At 37.0% G+C, this 19,621-nt stretch overlaps 1 protein-coding gene across 2 annotated transcripts in view; it reads right to left on the reverse strand.

Moving 5' to 3' along the window:
* Window positions 1–1,863: 1,863 nt before the first annotated feature.
* Window positions 1,864–19,621, reverse strand: part of LOC115220706 (tetraspanin-13) — a 114,965-nt gene continuing 97,207 nt past the window's right edge. Inside the window, exons 5-6 of one of the 2 annotated variants that reach the window (XM_029790855.2) lie at window positions 18,158–18,257; window positions 1,864–4,201 (exon numbers count right to left, since the gene is read on the reverse strand). In XM_029790855.2, the coding sequence (XP_029646715.1) occupies window positions 18,183–18,257 (75 nt within the window). In that variant the 3' untranslated portion in view covers window positions 1,864–4,201; window positions 18,158–18,182. The remainder of the gene's footprint in view (window positions 4,202–18,157; window positions 18,258–19,621) is intronic. The other variant, XM_029790854.2, reaches the window with a different exon arrangement.

Here is a 19,621-nt window from a genome sequence, read left to right on the forward strand (position 1 = left end):
AATCAATAGATTTTGTAGTAAATTTTTAGACAGAGTGAAAGATTATTTTACATGTTTCTGTTTTACAATTATAAATGAGACACTGGAGTGAAAATTTTTTTTTTCGATTTTCCAGTTTTACACTTATTTAGACTATTCTTATTCATGTTTGACAAGTTACTTAATTTTTCTTATAGAGGCCAGTCTCAAGCTATTTTGGTCACTATTCACTTTCCATAATAATGGCAAAAAAAAAAATGTCAGATCTGTTTTAGTTTCTCTTTCTATGCATATTATAAATGTCATACACCAATATTATTGTGATGATATCATCAATGTAATTTAAAATCAGAGATTAAAATATATGGAGAAAAAAAAAAAAAATTGAAGTAAAATGAACAGTATGGAATGCAGAGTATTTTTCTTTGTAGTTTTGTATCAAATCTACAACTAAGATGATGGTGAGAATGAAGGTGATGATGATGATGATAATAATAATAAAGAATTGACCTTTACATAATGCTACAATCCTACCATTTAATGTGACATTTAGCCAATATCACTTGCAAAAAGTCTCAATTTAAAAAAAAAAGATATATTAGTCACCAATTCTTTTAAAATATGGGCAGCAAAAACTCTGTGTGAGTGTGTGAAAGAGAGAGAGAGAGAGAGAGAGGTGTATCTTGCTTGCTACTTAAGTGGTTTCTCATTGGCCATTTCTCACCCGATTGAACATCTGGTAAGAAATTTGCCACTAGTTACAGAATGATGGCATACCTTCCAGTAAATTCATTCATTAATATATATATATACACACACACACACACACATACACATTTTTATTAGAGCTGCAAAATTTTGCAGTATGTATGTATGTATGTATATATATATATATATATATATATATATATACACATTTTTATTAGAGCTGCAAAATTTTGCAGTATGTGTATGTGTGCGTATATATATATATATATATATAATAAATATATGCCCACATGCTTTTATTAAAACTGCAAAATTTTGCAGCTTTAATAAAATCAAATTACTTTTGGTATTCAAGTGCTATTTTTTCCACCTTGTTTTACACGTATATACTCACCTGTGAGTATGTATATGTGAATATATATAGTCCTGGCAACTTGAAAACTGAAGTTAAATTTGACTTGAAATTAACAAAAATACACTCTATAGATATATTATGATCTGACAGCATGTTCTGTTCAGCAAAATTCAGTTATTGATAATGCTGGTTTGTTGTACTTACAAATAATTCCACAATTACAAAGGGTTTTAAAAACAACCACTGTATATTCTAATCTCTCTTCTGACGTTACATATATATACATGTGTATATATATAGATGGGAGAAAAGAATCTGTAGAAAGAGAACAAAACAGAAACTATGCCTCATAATCCTGACATTTTAGATCAGGATAGATAGAACTACAATGATTGGGGAAAACCTCAATCACATTCACCATCATCATCATCCAATCATCCATACCACATCTACTCCATTCTTCGTCATGTCCCCTGCCACCCAGTCAGACATCACCCCTCACTGCTATTTCATTCCATTGGCAGATTATTGCTTTAAGAAAACATAATGAAGGTAATGGTGAGGCTGTGAGAAACGGAGAAGTAGCCCTGTTGATCCAGAGAGAGAGAGAGAGAGAGAGAGAGAGAGAGAGAGAGGAGAGAGAGAGAGAGAGAGAGAGAGAGAGAGAGAGAGAGAGAGAGAGAGAGAGATGTGGCTACTTAAGGAAAGAAGGCCATAGAGTAAAAGTACTGACTTGACATAGTCTGAAAGGAATAAGAGAACAACTAGGTGTCTCTGTCCCTTATGTGCAGGATAAAACAGGAAAATGTCTTGAAGAAGAAGAAGAAGAAGACGACTGATAATAATGTTCATCTAGCAATAACAATACCTCAGTCAAACTTCATTGGCTTTGTTATCACTTTATCACACTAAATAATAATAAAGATAATAAAGATAATAATGATTAATGCTAATAAAAGCAGAAGGCCTGAAATCTTGGTGGGGAGGAGTAAGTTGATTAAATCAACCCCAGTATTTGACTGGTACTTTTTTTTCTTTCAAACCCAGGAAGGATGAAAAGTAAAATAGTGCTCAGTAAGATCTGAACTCAAATAATACTGATTTCTAAAACTAGCACAAGGCCACACTTTTGAGGGGAAATTGTAATCAGTTAGGTTGACCACTGAAGGACGAACGGTGAAGTGGATCCTCAAAGCATTTACTTTTTTTTTTCATTTGTCCCAGGGTCAATAAAATAATTACATACATAGGTATACAGAAAACTGGAGTAAGGTCAGTTGATTCTATTGATCTGAAGAGGGAAGAAGGGCAAAATGAATTCAGGTGGGATTTGAATTCAAAATGTAGAGCTGTGAGAAAAACTGCAAGTCCAATCCACTGCCCTAAAAATAATAACAACAGTTATGATAATTTCTATCAGTTGGCGGGTGGGGGGGAAGAGAGAATGGGACAGGATACAATAGTTGATTACATTGACCTAAATACTTGACTTATTCTCTATTTTACAGACCCTTGGGAAGATGAAGGGCAAAAAAACAGCCAGTTATAACAACGATACTGAATTTTAATACAAGCCAGAACCAGAAATTTATTGAGAAGAGTATTAGCTGACTAAATCAACCTCAAAGAATACTACAACTACTAATACTACCAGTAATAAATTACTAAAAAAAATTTCAGGGTATTTTTTTGTTGTCGTTTTCATAAAAATTTAAAATGGAAAACATAGAGATAATGCTTTAAATTTTCACACCTAACTTTTGTTTGCTTATTCATAATGATTTATTGTTTTGATATAAGGTTACCTACCCAGGGTGGTGGTTTGTTGGAGCTTCAGATGGGACGCCTTGCAGTATCTATTCTGGTTCTTTGCATTCTGACCACAACAACACAAGTATGAAAATGTATCATCTGTGTCTCTTTCCCTTGGATAACTATGCAAGTATGGAGAAGGTAAACTGCATGCAAGGGCAACAGTTAGTCTTCAAAAAAAATAAAGACATTATCTTGGCCTCCACCTTGTGGAAGATCTTTTTAGGTGCAGACCCCATGACCCCCACCTCTGAGTATAAGCTGTAGTCGAGCATAGTTATAGATGCACTACAAAGCTGACCTCTACAGTGAATGGATATAGTTAAAGAAAACCCTGAAAGTACTTAATGCTACTTCAATTGTGTGTATAGGAAACATCAATACAGTTAAACTACTGATTATATATGTATTAATTACATAAATTGGTAATTGACTATTGTTTTTTAAAACTAGAAAATACTGAAGTAAGGTTAAAATCACCACTTATATTTTTTCTCCTCAAATCCCATTTTAACACACGTATGTACATACTATACACGAAACTGATCTAAGTCAACAGTGATACCTCAATACTTATGTAAAAACAATGTAGGATAATAACCACAATACTTTTATAAACCACAATACTTATATAAAAGCAATATAGGATAATATAACCACAAGCTCACGCATTCATACAAAGTCAAGCAAATGTAATAACTACATACAAATACACACAGAAAACAAAATCACCGTAACAAGACACATATACATGCTCATACATTCAAATACAGAACCAACACACAGCAACAGGGAGGGGAATTCATATAGGAGTTGTTTGTATTCTCTATCAATATGTTTGTTATCAACAAATAACAGGTGGAAAATGTTTTGCGAAAACAATTTGAAGCACCTGTCAAAACTGCCTCTGTCGTATAGATACAACCAAACTATATAGGAGACATTTAATGTAGACTCTTAGACTTCATTTTGTTTCAGTTGAAAAAGAGAGAGAGAGAGAGAGAGAAAGAGTAACCCAAATACAGTATCAAAACTGTGTGTATACAGTATGTGTGATGTTATATCCTCATTGATTTTTATGTTGTTATTATTGTTGTTGCTAATAGTCTCCACACCAGGAAAATGTAGAGAATATTGCTGGGAGAAAGAAGAAATTGACGAGGAAATGTTTAAAAAAATGAGAAAGAAATATAAAATAAAGAAGAAAAAAAACTGAGAGGAGGAAGAAAGGGAGACAGAGTAATGTTCAAAGTAACATTTAACATTCCATGGCTATAGGAATGCACTTGGATTTGCCCTCGGATCTTTCTGGTTCCGATATCGCAGTGCCAACCAAACACCAATAATCTGTAAGAGAATAAAGAAAGAATTAAATTATAATCTATGTGTGTGTTTGAATGTCCAAACAAGAAGGAAAAAGTACTCAATATAAGCAATGTATATAAATAAAATGTGATATAAACAGTAAATACAAAACCGTGTGTGTGGCTTGGCCTTACTTCATTGCCATTTTGAGTTTCCCATTACTCACCATAACCATCGTTTATAAAGAGCAGGCATAGGAAACCTTTTCTTTTTTGAGAAGTAGGCTACATGAGGCATGGCTCATCTATTTCTTTATTACCCACAAGGGGCTAAACACAGAGGGGACAAACAAGGACAGACATAGTTATTAAGTCGATTATATCGACCCCAGTGCGTAACTGGTATTTATTCAATCGACCCTGAAAGGATGAAAGGCAAAGTCGACCTCGGCGGAATTTGAACTCAGAACGTAGCGGCAGACGAAATACGGCTACGCATTTTGCACGTCTCTGCCAGCTCGCCGCCTGGCATGGCTCATTATCAGACAGACTTCTCTACTAAAAAAAACTTTCAGAGTAATTTTTCATTGGGCGAGTCATTCAGAAAGTCCTGCTGGTTGCAGTTTGTCCATGACTGGTGTAGAGAAATAGTTTCCAACTTAAGGAAATACATTAGTGAAGGAAGTCTTAAGGAGTCACTGGGGATTATTATTTTTCTGAGCAAAATAATAGGAGCTCAGGGTAACAACAAGGTGAAACTTCAGTTTTGAAAAAATGAACCCCCACCACTAGCACCACCACACACTCTCTATATTTAATGTTTTTATGACATTTTATGTCAACTTGCTACTTTGTTTTTACTTGTCAATGACACTGAAAGTAAATCCCAGAACAATGACCGGACAGAAATCACCGACGGAGGCCATCAGCATGGAAAACAAATAGTTTATGCATTGCTAACATAATACGCAAAAAATTGCGAACGTAATTAGCAAAAACAATTTTTTCATTAATCAACATTCCTCCTGCAACATTAACCCGAGGGCTAAAATTAATTAAATCTACCTTTGGCAGTCATAATGACAATTCTGGACATGCAGTCACCATATGCACGTAAAATAAACAATTAAGTCAGTGCCAACATAACGTAGTAACAAGACAATGTTTAATTAATCAAAATTAATTAAGATTGCAGCAAGAAAAACATATATCAGACAGGGGAGACAACTCTGAAAAGCCAAAATTAGAATTACGTATTTAATAGAAGAAAAGTATGGACACATTGGTAGTCGTAAAAATGCAGGATTATTAGAGATGTGATACAGAATTCTATGTAGCTAGGATATATATTTGGCAAAGCTGGTAATAAGACCATGGCCAAATGTGAAGTGTAGTCCCTCATTTTAATTGTTAATAGACCAGGATTAAAGTGAAATCTAGGACCCAACTACACAAATATTTCAGTAACCAGTCCTGACTACATTATTAGATTAAGGGTGTGTGTGTTTGTATTCTTCTTCTTCTTTTGATGATATCTATCTATCTATCTATCTATCTATCTATCTATCTATTTATCTATCCAACCACAGACGTGGCTGTGTGGTTAAAGAGCTTACTTCCCGTCCATGTGGTCTTGGGTTCAGTCCCAGGGCACGACACATTTCACAAATCTCTTCTACTATAATCTCGGGTCAGCCAGAGCTTCGTTAGTGGATTTGGTAGACGAAAACTGAAATAAGCCTATCACACACATACAAACTAATGTATGTGTGTCTTTGGTGTGTATTCTTATCTTAACATCACATGATGGTTGAAAGCAAACATTTTCTTCATTTCCAGTCTTCTGTGAAAAATGTTTGGCCATGAGAAATCTTACCTTACTTGAAGGGTTGCTAACAAGACGGACGCCCAACTGGTGAGAAATCTGTCTCAACAAATTCCGTCCGACCCATGCAAGCACTGAGAATAGCAAAGAATTCTCCCATTACCTCTGACCAATGACAGCTGATCCCCTCAAAATTGAAGGTTCATGCTTACTGGCCAATGTGGAGACACCCCTCAGCCAGAGCTTTCATAACATATACAACTAATTGTTGTAAGGATATAATACACAAGCATACGACTGTAGTCATGTGTGTATGAATTTAGGAAAAAAAAAAAAGAAAAAAGCTGTGTAGTAAGAAGTTTGCTTAGTCCCACTGCGTGGCACCTTGGGTAAATGTCTTCTATAGTCTTGGGCTGACCAAAGCCTTGTGAGTGAGTTTGGTAGACAAAATCTTAAAGAAGTCCATCATATATGTGGTGTGTGTGTGTGTGTATGTGTTAGCTTGCCACCCACCACCACTTGAAAACCATTATTGGTGTGTTTACATCCCCGTAATTTAGTGGTTTAGCAAAAGAGACCGATAGAATAAGTACCAAGCTTTAAAACAAAACAGAACTGGGGTCAATTCGTTCAGCTAAAATTCTTCAGGGCGGTGTTCCAGCATGGCCAGTCTAATGGCATGAAACATGTAAATGATAAAAGATAAATGAAAGAATAATAAATCTGTCACCATTAACCTCATCACTATAATTCCCCTTCTACCAGGTTGCTTTAACTCATTTGTGGGGCCAAACATGCAGGGAGTTACTCTATAAACATATCCCCAAATACTCCTTGATGTGCTTCTAGCTTCTACCATCATCATCATCATTTAACGTCCGTTTTCCTATGCTAGCATGGGTTGGACGGTTTTGACTGAGGGCTGGCGAACCAGATGGCTGCACCAGGCTCCAGTCTTGATCTGGCAGAGTTTCTACAGCTGGATACAATTCCTAACGCCAACTACTCCTAGAGTGTAGTGGGTGCTTTTTTACGTGCCACCTGCACGGGGGCCAGTCAGGCGGTACTGGCAATGACCTCGCTCAATAAACATTACTTCAGAAGGATTAATAAGAACGCTAAAGGGTTAAGGGTGAGTAGTAATAACTTGGAATAAAATGAAAATAAAGATATTAGTGAGGAGGGTGGGGGCAAAACAAACTCTCAAAGTATAAGGTGAGCATAAGAGAAGATATGATGAGTGGATCGGGGGAGATGTTTCGATGTTCTTTCTCTGGTGTGAAGGATTAATCAAACATGATTATTCAATTTCTTTAACCATCTGTAGCTATGTGTTGCAATCACACAGGTCCTAGCTTCCTTTGCTACTTGTTGTCACAAAACCTGCTAAAAATAGTAGCCAAATCTTCTTCAAATCACACCTTACCATTAAAAACTGGCAAGGATGCCTTAAATAACATAATCCCAGAGATCTCTGAAAAAAACAGGATAGCCATGGATGGAATGCCTTTCATCAGATCAGCTCAATCAGGGTTGAATTGGGACTAAACAATAATAATTTTTACCTCTTTATTATGAGAATATATTACTCTTTTACTTGTTTCAGTCACTTTACTACAGCCATGCTGGAGCACCGCCTTTAGTCGAGCAAATCGAACCCAAGACTTATTCTTTGTAAGCCCAGTACTTATTCTATCCGTCTCCCCTCAACACATTAACTAATAAGGGAACCCTTGTAAGATACAAGGGGCTGCTGAAAAGTCCCTGACTTTAAGGGTATTGTAAAAGGCCTGGTTGGAGGCCTAACCTTCTGAATTCTTTTACAGGGCTTAGAAAACTGAAGGTCTGCTGCAACAAGTGTGTGAATCTGAGAGGGGAAAATGTTGAATAAAAACCTCTATTTTCTTTTATCTAAAGCTAGGAACTTTCCAGCAATACTTCGTACATTGTTAACCAACTATTCGCCTTTTAGTTTTCAAACCAGCCAAATCTGGTCCCTCACACCTACTCTACATTGCTATTTTAAAAATAAAATAAACAGCCATATCATAGAAATCAAAACAATGTGAATAAATAAATATTACATTTGACAAAATAATCTGAATGCTAAAGGGTTAAAACAACACTTGATATTATTGTTGGTTGAGGGAGACAGTTAATATTTCTCACTCCTGTTACTTTCTTTATATTCTGTCGTGAACCCCTCATTCCAAACTGTTTTCATCCTACAGTTACTGAAAGACTTCTATGTGAGATGAACAAATATTGGTTTCAAATTTTGGCACAAGGCCAGTAACTTCAAGGGCAGGGTTAGTCAATTAAATCGACCCCAGTGCACAACTGGTACTTATTTTATCGACTCCGAAAGGACAAAAGCAAAAGTGAACCTTCACTGGCATTCAAACTCAGACGAAATGCCGCTAAGCATTTTGCCCAGCATGGTAACAATTCTGCTGGCTTGCAGCCTTAGAGATTAACAAAAATTATTGCTAGGATTGTAGCACACATAAATCCGAAGACCAAATCCAAAGATAACAACAACAACGATAATGTAATGTTAGCTGGAAAACTGAATCTGAATGAGAAATCATGTTAGGAAAAACATTTCAATAGAAAACAACTTGACCTTTTCTCGACAATCCAATGACAGTTTTTTTTATTTTATTCCATAAACAAATCAGTGCATGCATGCATGCGCACGCACAACCTATGTTCAATGTATTTCTAAACATCTAATGATAACATTTAAACATTTCTTATATTGAACAAAAAATGGAACATTGCCCTTATAGATTGAGGGATGATAAGTGGGTGAGATTGATGTCGTTAACATTCCATTAGAATCTTTGTAGATGAACACACATGTATCCATGTATGTATGTATGCATGGATGGATGGATGAATGAGTATGTGTGCATGTATGCTTAATGGATATAATAAAGGAAAATTCATTGTTGTAATAAGCTTTTCCCTTTATCATCTTAGAGAGCGATGGGAGAAAGATTAGCAATGATACAGACAAAAGGAAAGATATTTCAAGAACTTTCAATATCTTAATATGTGTGTGTGTGTGTAAAGGTAAGATCCAAGGATCAAGGTGTAGGAAGCTAGTATGTTTCAAGCAGTTTGTCCAAGGCATAAAAACAACTTTCAGGAACAATAGTGGTTTATTGGTGTAGAACAGTGGTTGCCAAACTTTTTAGAGTCGCGACCCACTATTTATCACGCCAGTTTATGACGACCCACTTAACTCTACTGAACTAGCTCAATAGACAGCAGTTAATCAAAGCTAATGTGTAATTTTATAACTTTTTGCGACCCACTAAGATTCCGTTCGCAACCCATCTGTGGGTCACGACTCATAGTTTGGGAACCACTGGTGTAGAAGGTTGTAAATTTTTTCCCATATCGAAGTTTGATAAGCTGAAAAAATGTTATTTTGTAGTTCACAGTTAGCAGCTGGGGTTGCTGTGTGTGTGAATCTACTCCATTCCCTAATTTTGGATATAAATATATACACATATATACACACATGAGTAAGCAGATAAATGCAAAACAAGGTGGAGAAAAATAGTACTTGAATACCAGTGGTAGAGTAATGTCCTCTTTTTTTATTATTAAGGACTGCAAGAAGATCACAAGAAACTGTTACTCAGAGTTTCACGTTCCTGTTCATTGAGCTGTTGTGACCAAGAAAATACTGATCACAACTGCCTAACAAACGGGAACATGAAACTCTGAGTAGTAGTTCTTTTGCGATCTTCTTGCAGCTTTAATAATAATAAAAAAAGTATATATAATAATAAAAAGGCGCAAGAGTGGCTGCGTGGTAAGTAGCATGTTTACCAACCACATGGTTCCAGGTTCAGTCCCACTGCGTGGCACCTTGGGCAAGTGTCTTCTACTATAGCCTCGGGCCGACCAAAGCCTTGTGAGTGGATTTGGTAGACGGAAACTGAAAGAAGCCTGTCGTATATATGTATATATATATATATATGTGTGTGTGTGTATGTGTTTGTGTGTCTGTGTTTGTCCCCCTAGTATTGCTTGACAACCGATGCTGGTGTGTTTATGTCCCCGTTACTTAGCGGTTCAGCAAAAGAGACCGATAGAATAAGTACTGGGCTTACAAAAGAATAAGACCCGGGGTCGAGTTGCTCGATTAAAGGCGGTGCTCCAGCATGGCCGCAGTCAAATGACTGAAACAAGTAAAAGAGTATATATGAAAATGAATTTTGGAAGTGTCAAATGGGTTGGTATTTACAGACAAGAAATTAAATTTTGAATACGCTAAAGCAGTGAAAACAGCAGAAAGATTAGGTATTCACTCATATAAGATGGAATAAAGTCGCCAGTAGGTGACTATGTGCTCTACCATTAAGCTAAATGGACCCCGACAACAATTACCATCAATTTTAATGCTAAATAATAGCTTTTCAAATACAAAAGTGTTTTATTAACAAATATAGACAATTGGTGTCTGAGGAGTACAGGGTTCGATTCCCATAGTCACCTGTTGGCAACTTTGTTTCTGTCTTATAAGGGTAAATGCCCAATATTTCTCTGCTGTTTTCACAGTTATACTACATTCAAAATTTACTTTCTTGTCTCTAATATATATAGAAGCCTGTCGTATATATATATATATATATATATATATATATATATATATATATATATATATAAGTGTGTGTGTGTATGTGTGTGTGTATATGTTTGTGTGTGTGTATATGCTTGACAACCGATGCTGGTGTGTTTACATCCCCGTCACTTAGCGGTTCGGCAAAAGAGACCGATAAAATAAGTACTGGGCTTACAAAGAATAAGTCCCGGGGTCGATTTGCTCGACTAAAGGCGGTGCTCCAGCATGGCCGCAGTCAAATGACTGAAACAAGTAAAAGAGTAAAGAGAGTATAAAGTGTGTGAGTGTGTGTGTGAGAGAGAGTGGGTATGTGGGTGTGTGTTCAATTAAACCCTGTAGAGAGCAATGTCACAATATCTATAGCTGAATATGACCTAAAGATCCTGAAGACAAGTCAAATATTTCAGTAGTTTAGTTATTGTACTTTTCAACCACAACAATGTACAATATTGATAACAAGTACGACAACAGCAATAAAATTATTTCTTAATTAAGCACAAAATTTTAGGCAAGTAAAGTCAAGTGTCTTGCCCAACACTTGCAGTGGCTAAGGAATTCATGACTCTGAAGAAGCCAAAATTCTTCATTTTTACTTTTCTGGTGCAGAGAGAAATAATAAAAAGCTAGGTGGCCATGCAATGGAAGAGCAGCAGCAGTAGCAGCATTAGAGTTGAAGAACTGACAGAAATTGTAAAGTGGAGGTTTATAAAACCAAATTGATGAAATAGAGAAATGTTGGGGGATCCAGGAAAATGAAAAAGTGAATGGAATATTAACAAGCAATTTTAATTTTTATTGGACGCATGAAATACATAAAGCAAAAATAAACCAAAAAGAAAGAAAAACAAACAAAAAAACATAAAATATGGCAAATAAATATAAAAGCGATAATCAAGCGTAAACAGAAAAGAAAAAAAAAAAAGAGCTGAAAACATTTCAAGATGCAATTATGTTCAAGAAAGATAAAAATCTGATACATGTGACCTCCACCACAATAATAAGTTAAGATTAACAGTTTAGATATCTGAGATAATGAGTTGTTATTACTAAGATGAGATTATTTTATTAGCCTCATTATTAAAATATATTTATTATCTACACTATGTTTTGATCTCTTATTATTGTCATCAGGTGTTTTATTCTTGAATGCCTTACTTCTCTGGGCATGGACACATTAAAACTCCGATGTCTGGCAGCTGACTTGGCAGACACCCATAAAATTATTAACCATCTTACAAACAATAACTCTGAGCACATTTTCAAACTCCACCCGTCTAACACCCGTGGACATGTTTACAAAGTCAGAAAACAGCACAGGTCCCATGACTTTAGGAAACATTTTTTCATGCTGAGAGTTGCTGAAGCATGGAACAAACTGCCGGCATCAGTTGTTAGTTGTCGGAGCACTGCATCCTTCAAAACTTCCATGCTTCCTGAGATTCGCCAACACTACACCTGATTTTCTCCCCTCCATACACACGCAAGCATGTATCTGACTCATACACTGTTCACTTCCCAAACATTTGTACATTACTACATATGCTTTACACACACTTTTGACAAGTTGTGGTACACCTGAGCACTGGATACAATAATTTCATTATTATTATAATGTAAATGTGTATGACCTGGTGGTTAGGGTGTTGCAATCACAAACAAAAGATTGCAGTTTTGATTTCCATATTGGGTGGTATGTTGTGATCTTGAACAAAGCATTTCATTTCATGTCGCTCCAGTTCACTCAGCCATAAATGAGTAACCTTGTGACAAACTGGGGCAATGTTTTGATCTCTTTCACATATATATAATAATGAACTTATTGTAAACAGGACTCAGGTGTGCTACAATTCATCAGAAAAAGTAACCAAAAATGTAAGAACAGTACATAGAATGCACAGAAGGTGGACAGAGAATGAGTTGTTTCAAAAATTTAAAAGACAAAAAAAAGAGGGGACATCAGGTGTATTGTTGATGAATTTCAGGAAGCATGGGAGTTTTGAAGGATGTGGTGTCCTGATAGCTAACAACTGATGCAGATAGTTTATTCCATGCTTCAGCAATTCTGAGTGTGCAAAATTGTTTCCGAAAGTCATGGGCGCTGTGTTTTTCTTTTTGATTTTGTAAGCATGTCCACGAGTGTTAGACATATGGAATTTGAAAAGGTGCCCCAGGTTGTTGTTAGAAAGATGGTGGATAATCTTGTGGGTGTCTGCGCTGTCAGCTGTCAGACGTTGGAGTTTTAATGTGCCTATGTCCAGGGAAACAAAATGTTCAGAGTATGGTGGATGCCCTATGGTGGGTATTTGTCTAGCTGTGGTATTCGTCAAACTGAGTAGCCAGTTCTATGAGTCCTTGAACCCAAGACAGCAACGTCCAGGAGACTTGCAATGCCTAGAGTCCAAGACTAAATTCAAATACCAATATTTATTTCTAAAGCTAGTAATAGCTTTATCTTAGAAGTTACTGCTGTCTGTGTTATCCTTAGTTTAGACATAAAACTCTATTTTATCATCCCCAAAAGGACAAAAGACAAAGTTGACCTTTGCAGAGTTTGAACTCAGAACACAGTGAGAGGTAAAATGCTGCTAAGTATTTTGCCCAGTGTGCTAATGATTTTGCCAGCTCACAGCAATAATAATGATGATGATGATGATGGTGATGATGATGGTGGTGGTGGTGATGGTGATGATGATGATGGTGGCAGCGGCAATCAATTTCAACATTAGCATATGCCACAAATTTGATGGAAGAGTATTGTCAACTTAATCAATCCCAGTTTCTAACTTAATAATATAATTATTAATCCCGCTGAAGGATTAAAAAATAAAAAAAATTTTCTACCATAGCCTTGGGTCAATATTAAGCCTTGTTTAGTGAGATCATTAGAGAGAAACTAGGGAAAAAGCTTGTCAGATGTACTGTACTTGTGACTCAAAGAGCACGACCTTGTCATACACTGATTCTGTATGACCATTAATTAAATTAAGAGTAGAATTGTCTGTGGAATACTCAGTCATTTATTACATAATTCAATGAATAGATAGTCCTATTGACTGAACAACTGGGATGCTAATTTGTCAGATTCAACAAAACAGTCCATCTGATATCTATTAAATAATAATATCATAATTAGAAATTAATGACTAAGAGATTAATATAAATGGCATTAGATTTTATAAGCACCAATTTCAGACTGTAGTGTTTATCAGTTAACATAGTCACCCAGTAACATAAGAGATAACACGATTTAAGCCCCCGTCAGTGAAACAATTAAACAAGGTTTTCTTTTACAACCTCAAACAAATTGGTGCTTGCCACACCCTAGCGGTTGAGGGAACCTGTGGAAGAGGCAGACCCAGGAAAACCTGGGACGAGGTGGTGAAGCACGACCTTCGAACTTTAGGTCTCACTGAGGAAATGACTAGAGACTGAGACCTCTGGAAGTGTGCTGTGCGCGAGAAGACCCGGCAGGACAAGTGAGTCCACAACCGTGGCCTTCTACATGGGATGGAGCCAGCCTACGTATGCATACCTTCCCTTCTTGGACACAAAACTCTACTTGTGAAGACGTGTTGAGGCAAGTGAGGATCAGAATCGAAATCGATCAATGGAAATTGCGGATGTGCTACCAGTGCCGGTGGCATGTCGAAACTCTGCTTGTGAAGACCCATTGAGGCAAGTGAGGATCAGAATCGAAATCGATCAATGGAAATCGATCAATGGAAATTGCAGATGTGTTACCAGTGCCGGTGGCATGTAAGAGAACTTTCCGTTTCGCGACCGTTGCCAGCACCGCCCCGTTTCGTGTCCGTTGCCAGCCTCGCCTGGCCCTCGTGCCGGTGGCACATAAAAAGCACCATCCGTTCGTGGCCGTTTGCCAGCTCTGTCTGGCACCAGTGCGGGTGGCACGTAAAAAGCACCCACTACACTCACGGAGTGGTTGGCGTTAGGAAGGGCATCCAGCCGTAGAAACACTGCCAGATTTGACTGGGCCTGATGAAGCCTTCTGGCTTCACAGACCCCAGTAGAACCGTCCAACCCATGCTAGCATGGAAAACGGACGCTAAATGATGATGATGATGATGATGAATGTGTAAAAAAAACTATATGTGTGTGTATATACTTTATGTGGTCTTATTTAAAAGCAAAAAAAGAGGCGGGGCATCAGGTGTATTGTTAATGAATTTCAGGAAGCATGGAATTTTTGAAGGATGTAGTGTCCTGATAGCTAACAACTGATGCAGAGAGTTTATTCCATGCTTCAGCAATTCTGTTGCATTTACAACACTAAAATTGTGGTTTTGATTCTCAGAACACTTCATTTCCCATTGCCCCAGTCTATTCAGCAGGGAGTTAACCCTATTAGGAGCTGATGTGCCATCCAAGGATAGGAGCATTATATATGCTTGGACTCTTCTATGCCATGGAAGCTGGGAGAAGCTCCAGCCCAATAAGCCTGTAGGCTTGTGACAGACCTAAATCCTAAGATATATATATAAGATAAAGATGGGATAATTTAATCAGTGTAGTTCATTTATTCATACTTAGATTCTAAGCCAAAAACTAAGTTGGCAATAATCTACAGTAGTTAAACCCAACTGCACTCTTGTCTCCAATTAGTTTACTCTATTCAATGATCGTTTCCTTTTCAACTATACATGGAGTAACTTGAGCAAGGATATATAGGGTAACTAGAGATAACAACCAAATCTCCTTAAAATCACACTTACCATCTTCAAAAAGAGAAGGATACATTGGATAATGTATTCGTAAATGAAATAATAAAAAAAGGAGAGCTGCTAAGAATGTGGAGAGGAAAGTTGAATAATTTTTATACATTTCAAGCACAAAGGTCCATCATTGGAAGTATATGGTTTAGAAATGTGTGTTTATGTTGAACCTACCATCTTGCAGTACACAAGAAAACCTGTCCTCTACTGCAGAAGTGTTCATACCATTCCCCAATGAAGAGGGTTGGCTTGCAAGAGCCCTGTGCCGGTGCCACATAAAAAGCATTCATGTTGGCACCACATTAAAAGCACCTAGCATACACTGTAAAGTGGCTGGCATTAGGAAGGATATCCAGCTGTAGAAACCAAACCAAATCAGACTGGAAGCTGGTGCAGCTCTCTTGCTTGCCAGCTCTGGTCAAACTGTTCAAATAATGTCAACATAGAAAATGGACATTAAAGGATGATGACGAGGACAATGATGATACCTCTAATGATGGGCTTGAAGTATACTCTTTTATTCTTTTACTGGTTTCAGTCATTTGACTGCGGCCATGCTGGAGTACCACCTTTAGTCGAGCAAATCAACCCCAGGACTTATTCTTTGGAAGCCTAGTACTTATTCTATTGATCTCTTTTACCGAACCACTAAGTGATGAGGACGTAAACACACCACCATTGGTTGTCAAGTGATGTTGGGGGACAAAGACACACAAACATATACACACACATACATATATATATATATATATATATATATATACATATATACAACGGGGTTCTTTCAGTTTCCGTCTGCCAAATCCACTCACAAGGCTTTGGTTGGCCTGAGGCTACAGTAGAAGATACTTGCCCAAGGTGCCATGCAGTAGGAATGAACCTGGAACCATGTGGTTGGTAACTTTCCTCTTTTCATTGTTGGAAGCTCATCTTTTTTGTTATTTTACTTCTGTATCACAATATTCCGAATAACCCACAATACACTTATTCCCAAATACTCGTTAAGAAAGCAAAATAAAACAAGAGGGTCCTAATTGGAAACAATTATAGACCTGCTCAATCCAGTACTGATTGATATCAAACTAAATAACAACAGTTCGGTGTTTTTCTTAAAAGGGGTACTGCTAATAGCAGTAGAGATCAATACATCACTAAATCACTATTTTCCATGCTAGCATGGGTTGGATGGTTTGACCAGGGTCTGGGAAGCCAGGAGGCTGCACCAGGCTCCAGTCTGATTTGGCAGTGTTTCTACAGCTGATGCCCTTCCTAACGCCAACCACTCAGTGAGTGTAGTGGGTGCTTTTTATGTGCCACTGGCACAGGTGCCAAGCGAGGCTGGCAACGGCCATGATCGGTTGGTGCTTTTTACGTGCCACCGGCACGGAAGCCAGTCAAGGCGGCGCTGGCATCGGCCACGTTCGGATGGTTCTTTTATGTGCCACTGGCACAGGTATCACAACTACAATTTCCATTTGATTTTTTGATGTTGATATACTTGACTCAATAGGTCTCCCCAAGCACAGTGTGTTTTACTCTTTTACTTGTTTCAGTCATTTGACTGCGGTCATGCTGGAGCACCGCCTTTAGTCGAGCAAATCGACCCCGGGACTTATTCCTTGTAAGCCCAGTACTTATTCTATCGGTCTCTTTTGCCGAACCGCTAAGTAATGGGGACGTAAACACACCAGCATCGGTTGTCAAGCAATGCTAGGGGGACAAACACACAGACACACAAACATACACACACACACACATATATATATATATATATATATATATACGACAGGCTTCTTTCTGTTTCCGTCTACCAAATCCACTCACAAGGCATTGGTCGGCCCGGGGCTATAGCAGAAGACACTTACCCAAGATGCCACACAGTGGGACTGAACCCAGAACCATGTGGTTGGTTAGCAAGCTACTTACCACACAGCCACTCCTGCGCCTCTGTGTGTATATATATATTATATATATTACAACTATCACTATATCAATGAGGTTATCATAACTACAGTTTCCTACCAACATATACCATTGTGTTGCTAGTGGAATGAGGAAGTGAAGAAGTTTGTGGTTTTTATTCTGGACATAGAGTACGAGCTTCAACTTTTCAACTAAAAAAAAACCAACAAAAAATACCTTATCCACTAGGTCACTTCAACTGCTAAATTAAGATAAACAGTAGTCTGTTAACATTAGTCCATTAACAGATTGTTGATACTATATTATTCCTCTCTCCCAGACTTTATAATAAACCTTTCATTGAATATTTTTTTACCCCCAAACTGAATTCCCTGTTTCCATCAAAAAGCCCTCCAAAAGGTCAAAAAAGTTTCAGGGTACACACAATATCTTTCTTCCCAAGAAATGTACAAAAAAAAAAAAAATTTAAATGTATAAAATGTCTGTTTAAAATTAAATCTTTTTAGTTGCATTAAAATAGGGTTTATATAAAATACAAGGAAGTATATAAAATATGGGAAGAACATGAAATATGGGAAGAACATGAAATATGGGAAGAACATGAAATATGGGAAGTATTTAAAATATGAAGGGTTTATGAAATATGCAAAGTAATAAAGTATGGAATGTTTGTATAAAATAAGCAAAATAAAATAAAATAAAATATGCAAAGTATAAAAAATACGTGAATAAGCAGAAATGGGTCAGAAAAAAGAAATGGTTGACTTGGTAACACAATAGCAATAGGAAAATAAAGAAAGGATGAGGCAGAGTGGGAGAGAGAGAGAAAGAGAGATACATAGAGCTGAGGCAGATAAAATTCAGGGGGCTTTACTGTACCTAATGATAACACAAGTGGTAACCATTAAAGAAACGCATTGGGGTTTGCTCTAGGGTCTTTCTGGTTACGGTATCGCACCGTAATCCAAACACCCAGTATCTAGAAAAAAGAAACGACTAGATTGGTTAGTAGTGTAGCTAGCAAGAAGATACAAACAAATCATTCAATTTGATTTCATAGCTGATAACAAGACAGACGAGTGCTGATTACAAATGGTATTTCAAAGGGAATGTTAAATAATTACTGCATTTTACCCCATAAAGGAACTGCAGGGAATTATGTTAAATTGTAGAATTAGTTGTGTTAGTGTTAGAAGAGTTAATGTGGTTAACTAAAAATAATTATGCAGTGAGATAAAAAGCAATGGTAATCAATAATTAGAAACAATTATTTTTGGTAAAAGGTGGAGACAATTCTGGGCATATTTTGGCCATATTCTAACTTCATCAGCAAAGCATAATAATCATTGTGTTTGCTTAAGTAAAAATGAGATAATCAACAAGCATATGTACAAGTCTGCACATTGGTTAGTATTGGAACTGTTTAGAAATTAAATAATTCTAGAATATTAGTCTGTTGGCTCATACTCTTCTCTTCAATACTGCGACCATCTGTTAGATAGGACAAACTAAGAAAGAATCCTCACAGAGCCCTCTGATGCCAGAGAGCTGGCAGAAACTTTAGCATGCTGGACGAAATGTTTAGTGGTATTTCGTCCACCACTGCGTTCTGAGTTAAAATTCCGCCAAGGTCGACTTTGCCTTTCATCCTTCGGGGTCGATAAATTAAGTACCATTTACATACTGGGGTCAATGTAATCAACTTAATCCCATTGCCTGTCCTTGTTTGTCCCCTCCCTGTTTAGCCCCATGTGGGCAATAAAGAAATAAGAAGGCTTTATGTTATATTTATAGTTGTCACAAGTCTATTCCTTTAAAATTACAAAAGTATCTATCTCCATCACTGAGACAAGGACACATTTTTAAGGAGAGTATCATCAGTTAACCCTTTAGCATTTAAACTGGGCACATCAGGCCCAAGTATTCTACCTGTTTTATGCTCAAACCAACTAAATCTACCCTACACTGTCCCTCTCACACCTACCCTACACTGTCATTCTAAAAATTAGCAATCACATCAACAAAATCCCAAAGCTACAAGATAATGCATGATTAATTTAAAATAATATGAATAAATGAACAACACATTTGACAGAGTAATCTGATTGCTAAAGGGTTAAATCAAGTCCAATACTTGACTACTATTTTAGTTTACCAACACCATGAAGGATGAAATGCAAAGTTGATTTCGGCAGGTTTTGAACTTGGACCATATGAGGCCAATAGATAAATACAAGCTATTTTGTTCAACACCACTAAATTCTGTTCATCCACTACCCTTAACAAAATGCAAAAATATTACCATTTTTTTTTGGTTTTGCTTTCAGTTATAGTAGCCTAATC

This window comes from Octopus sinensis, linkage group LG17 (genome assembly GCF_006345805.1).
Source record: "Octopus sinensis linkage group LG17, ASM634580v1, whole genome shotgun sequence".
NCBI lineage: Eukaryota > Metazoa > Mollusca > Cephalopoda > Octopoda > Octopodidae > Octopus > Octopus sinensis.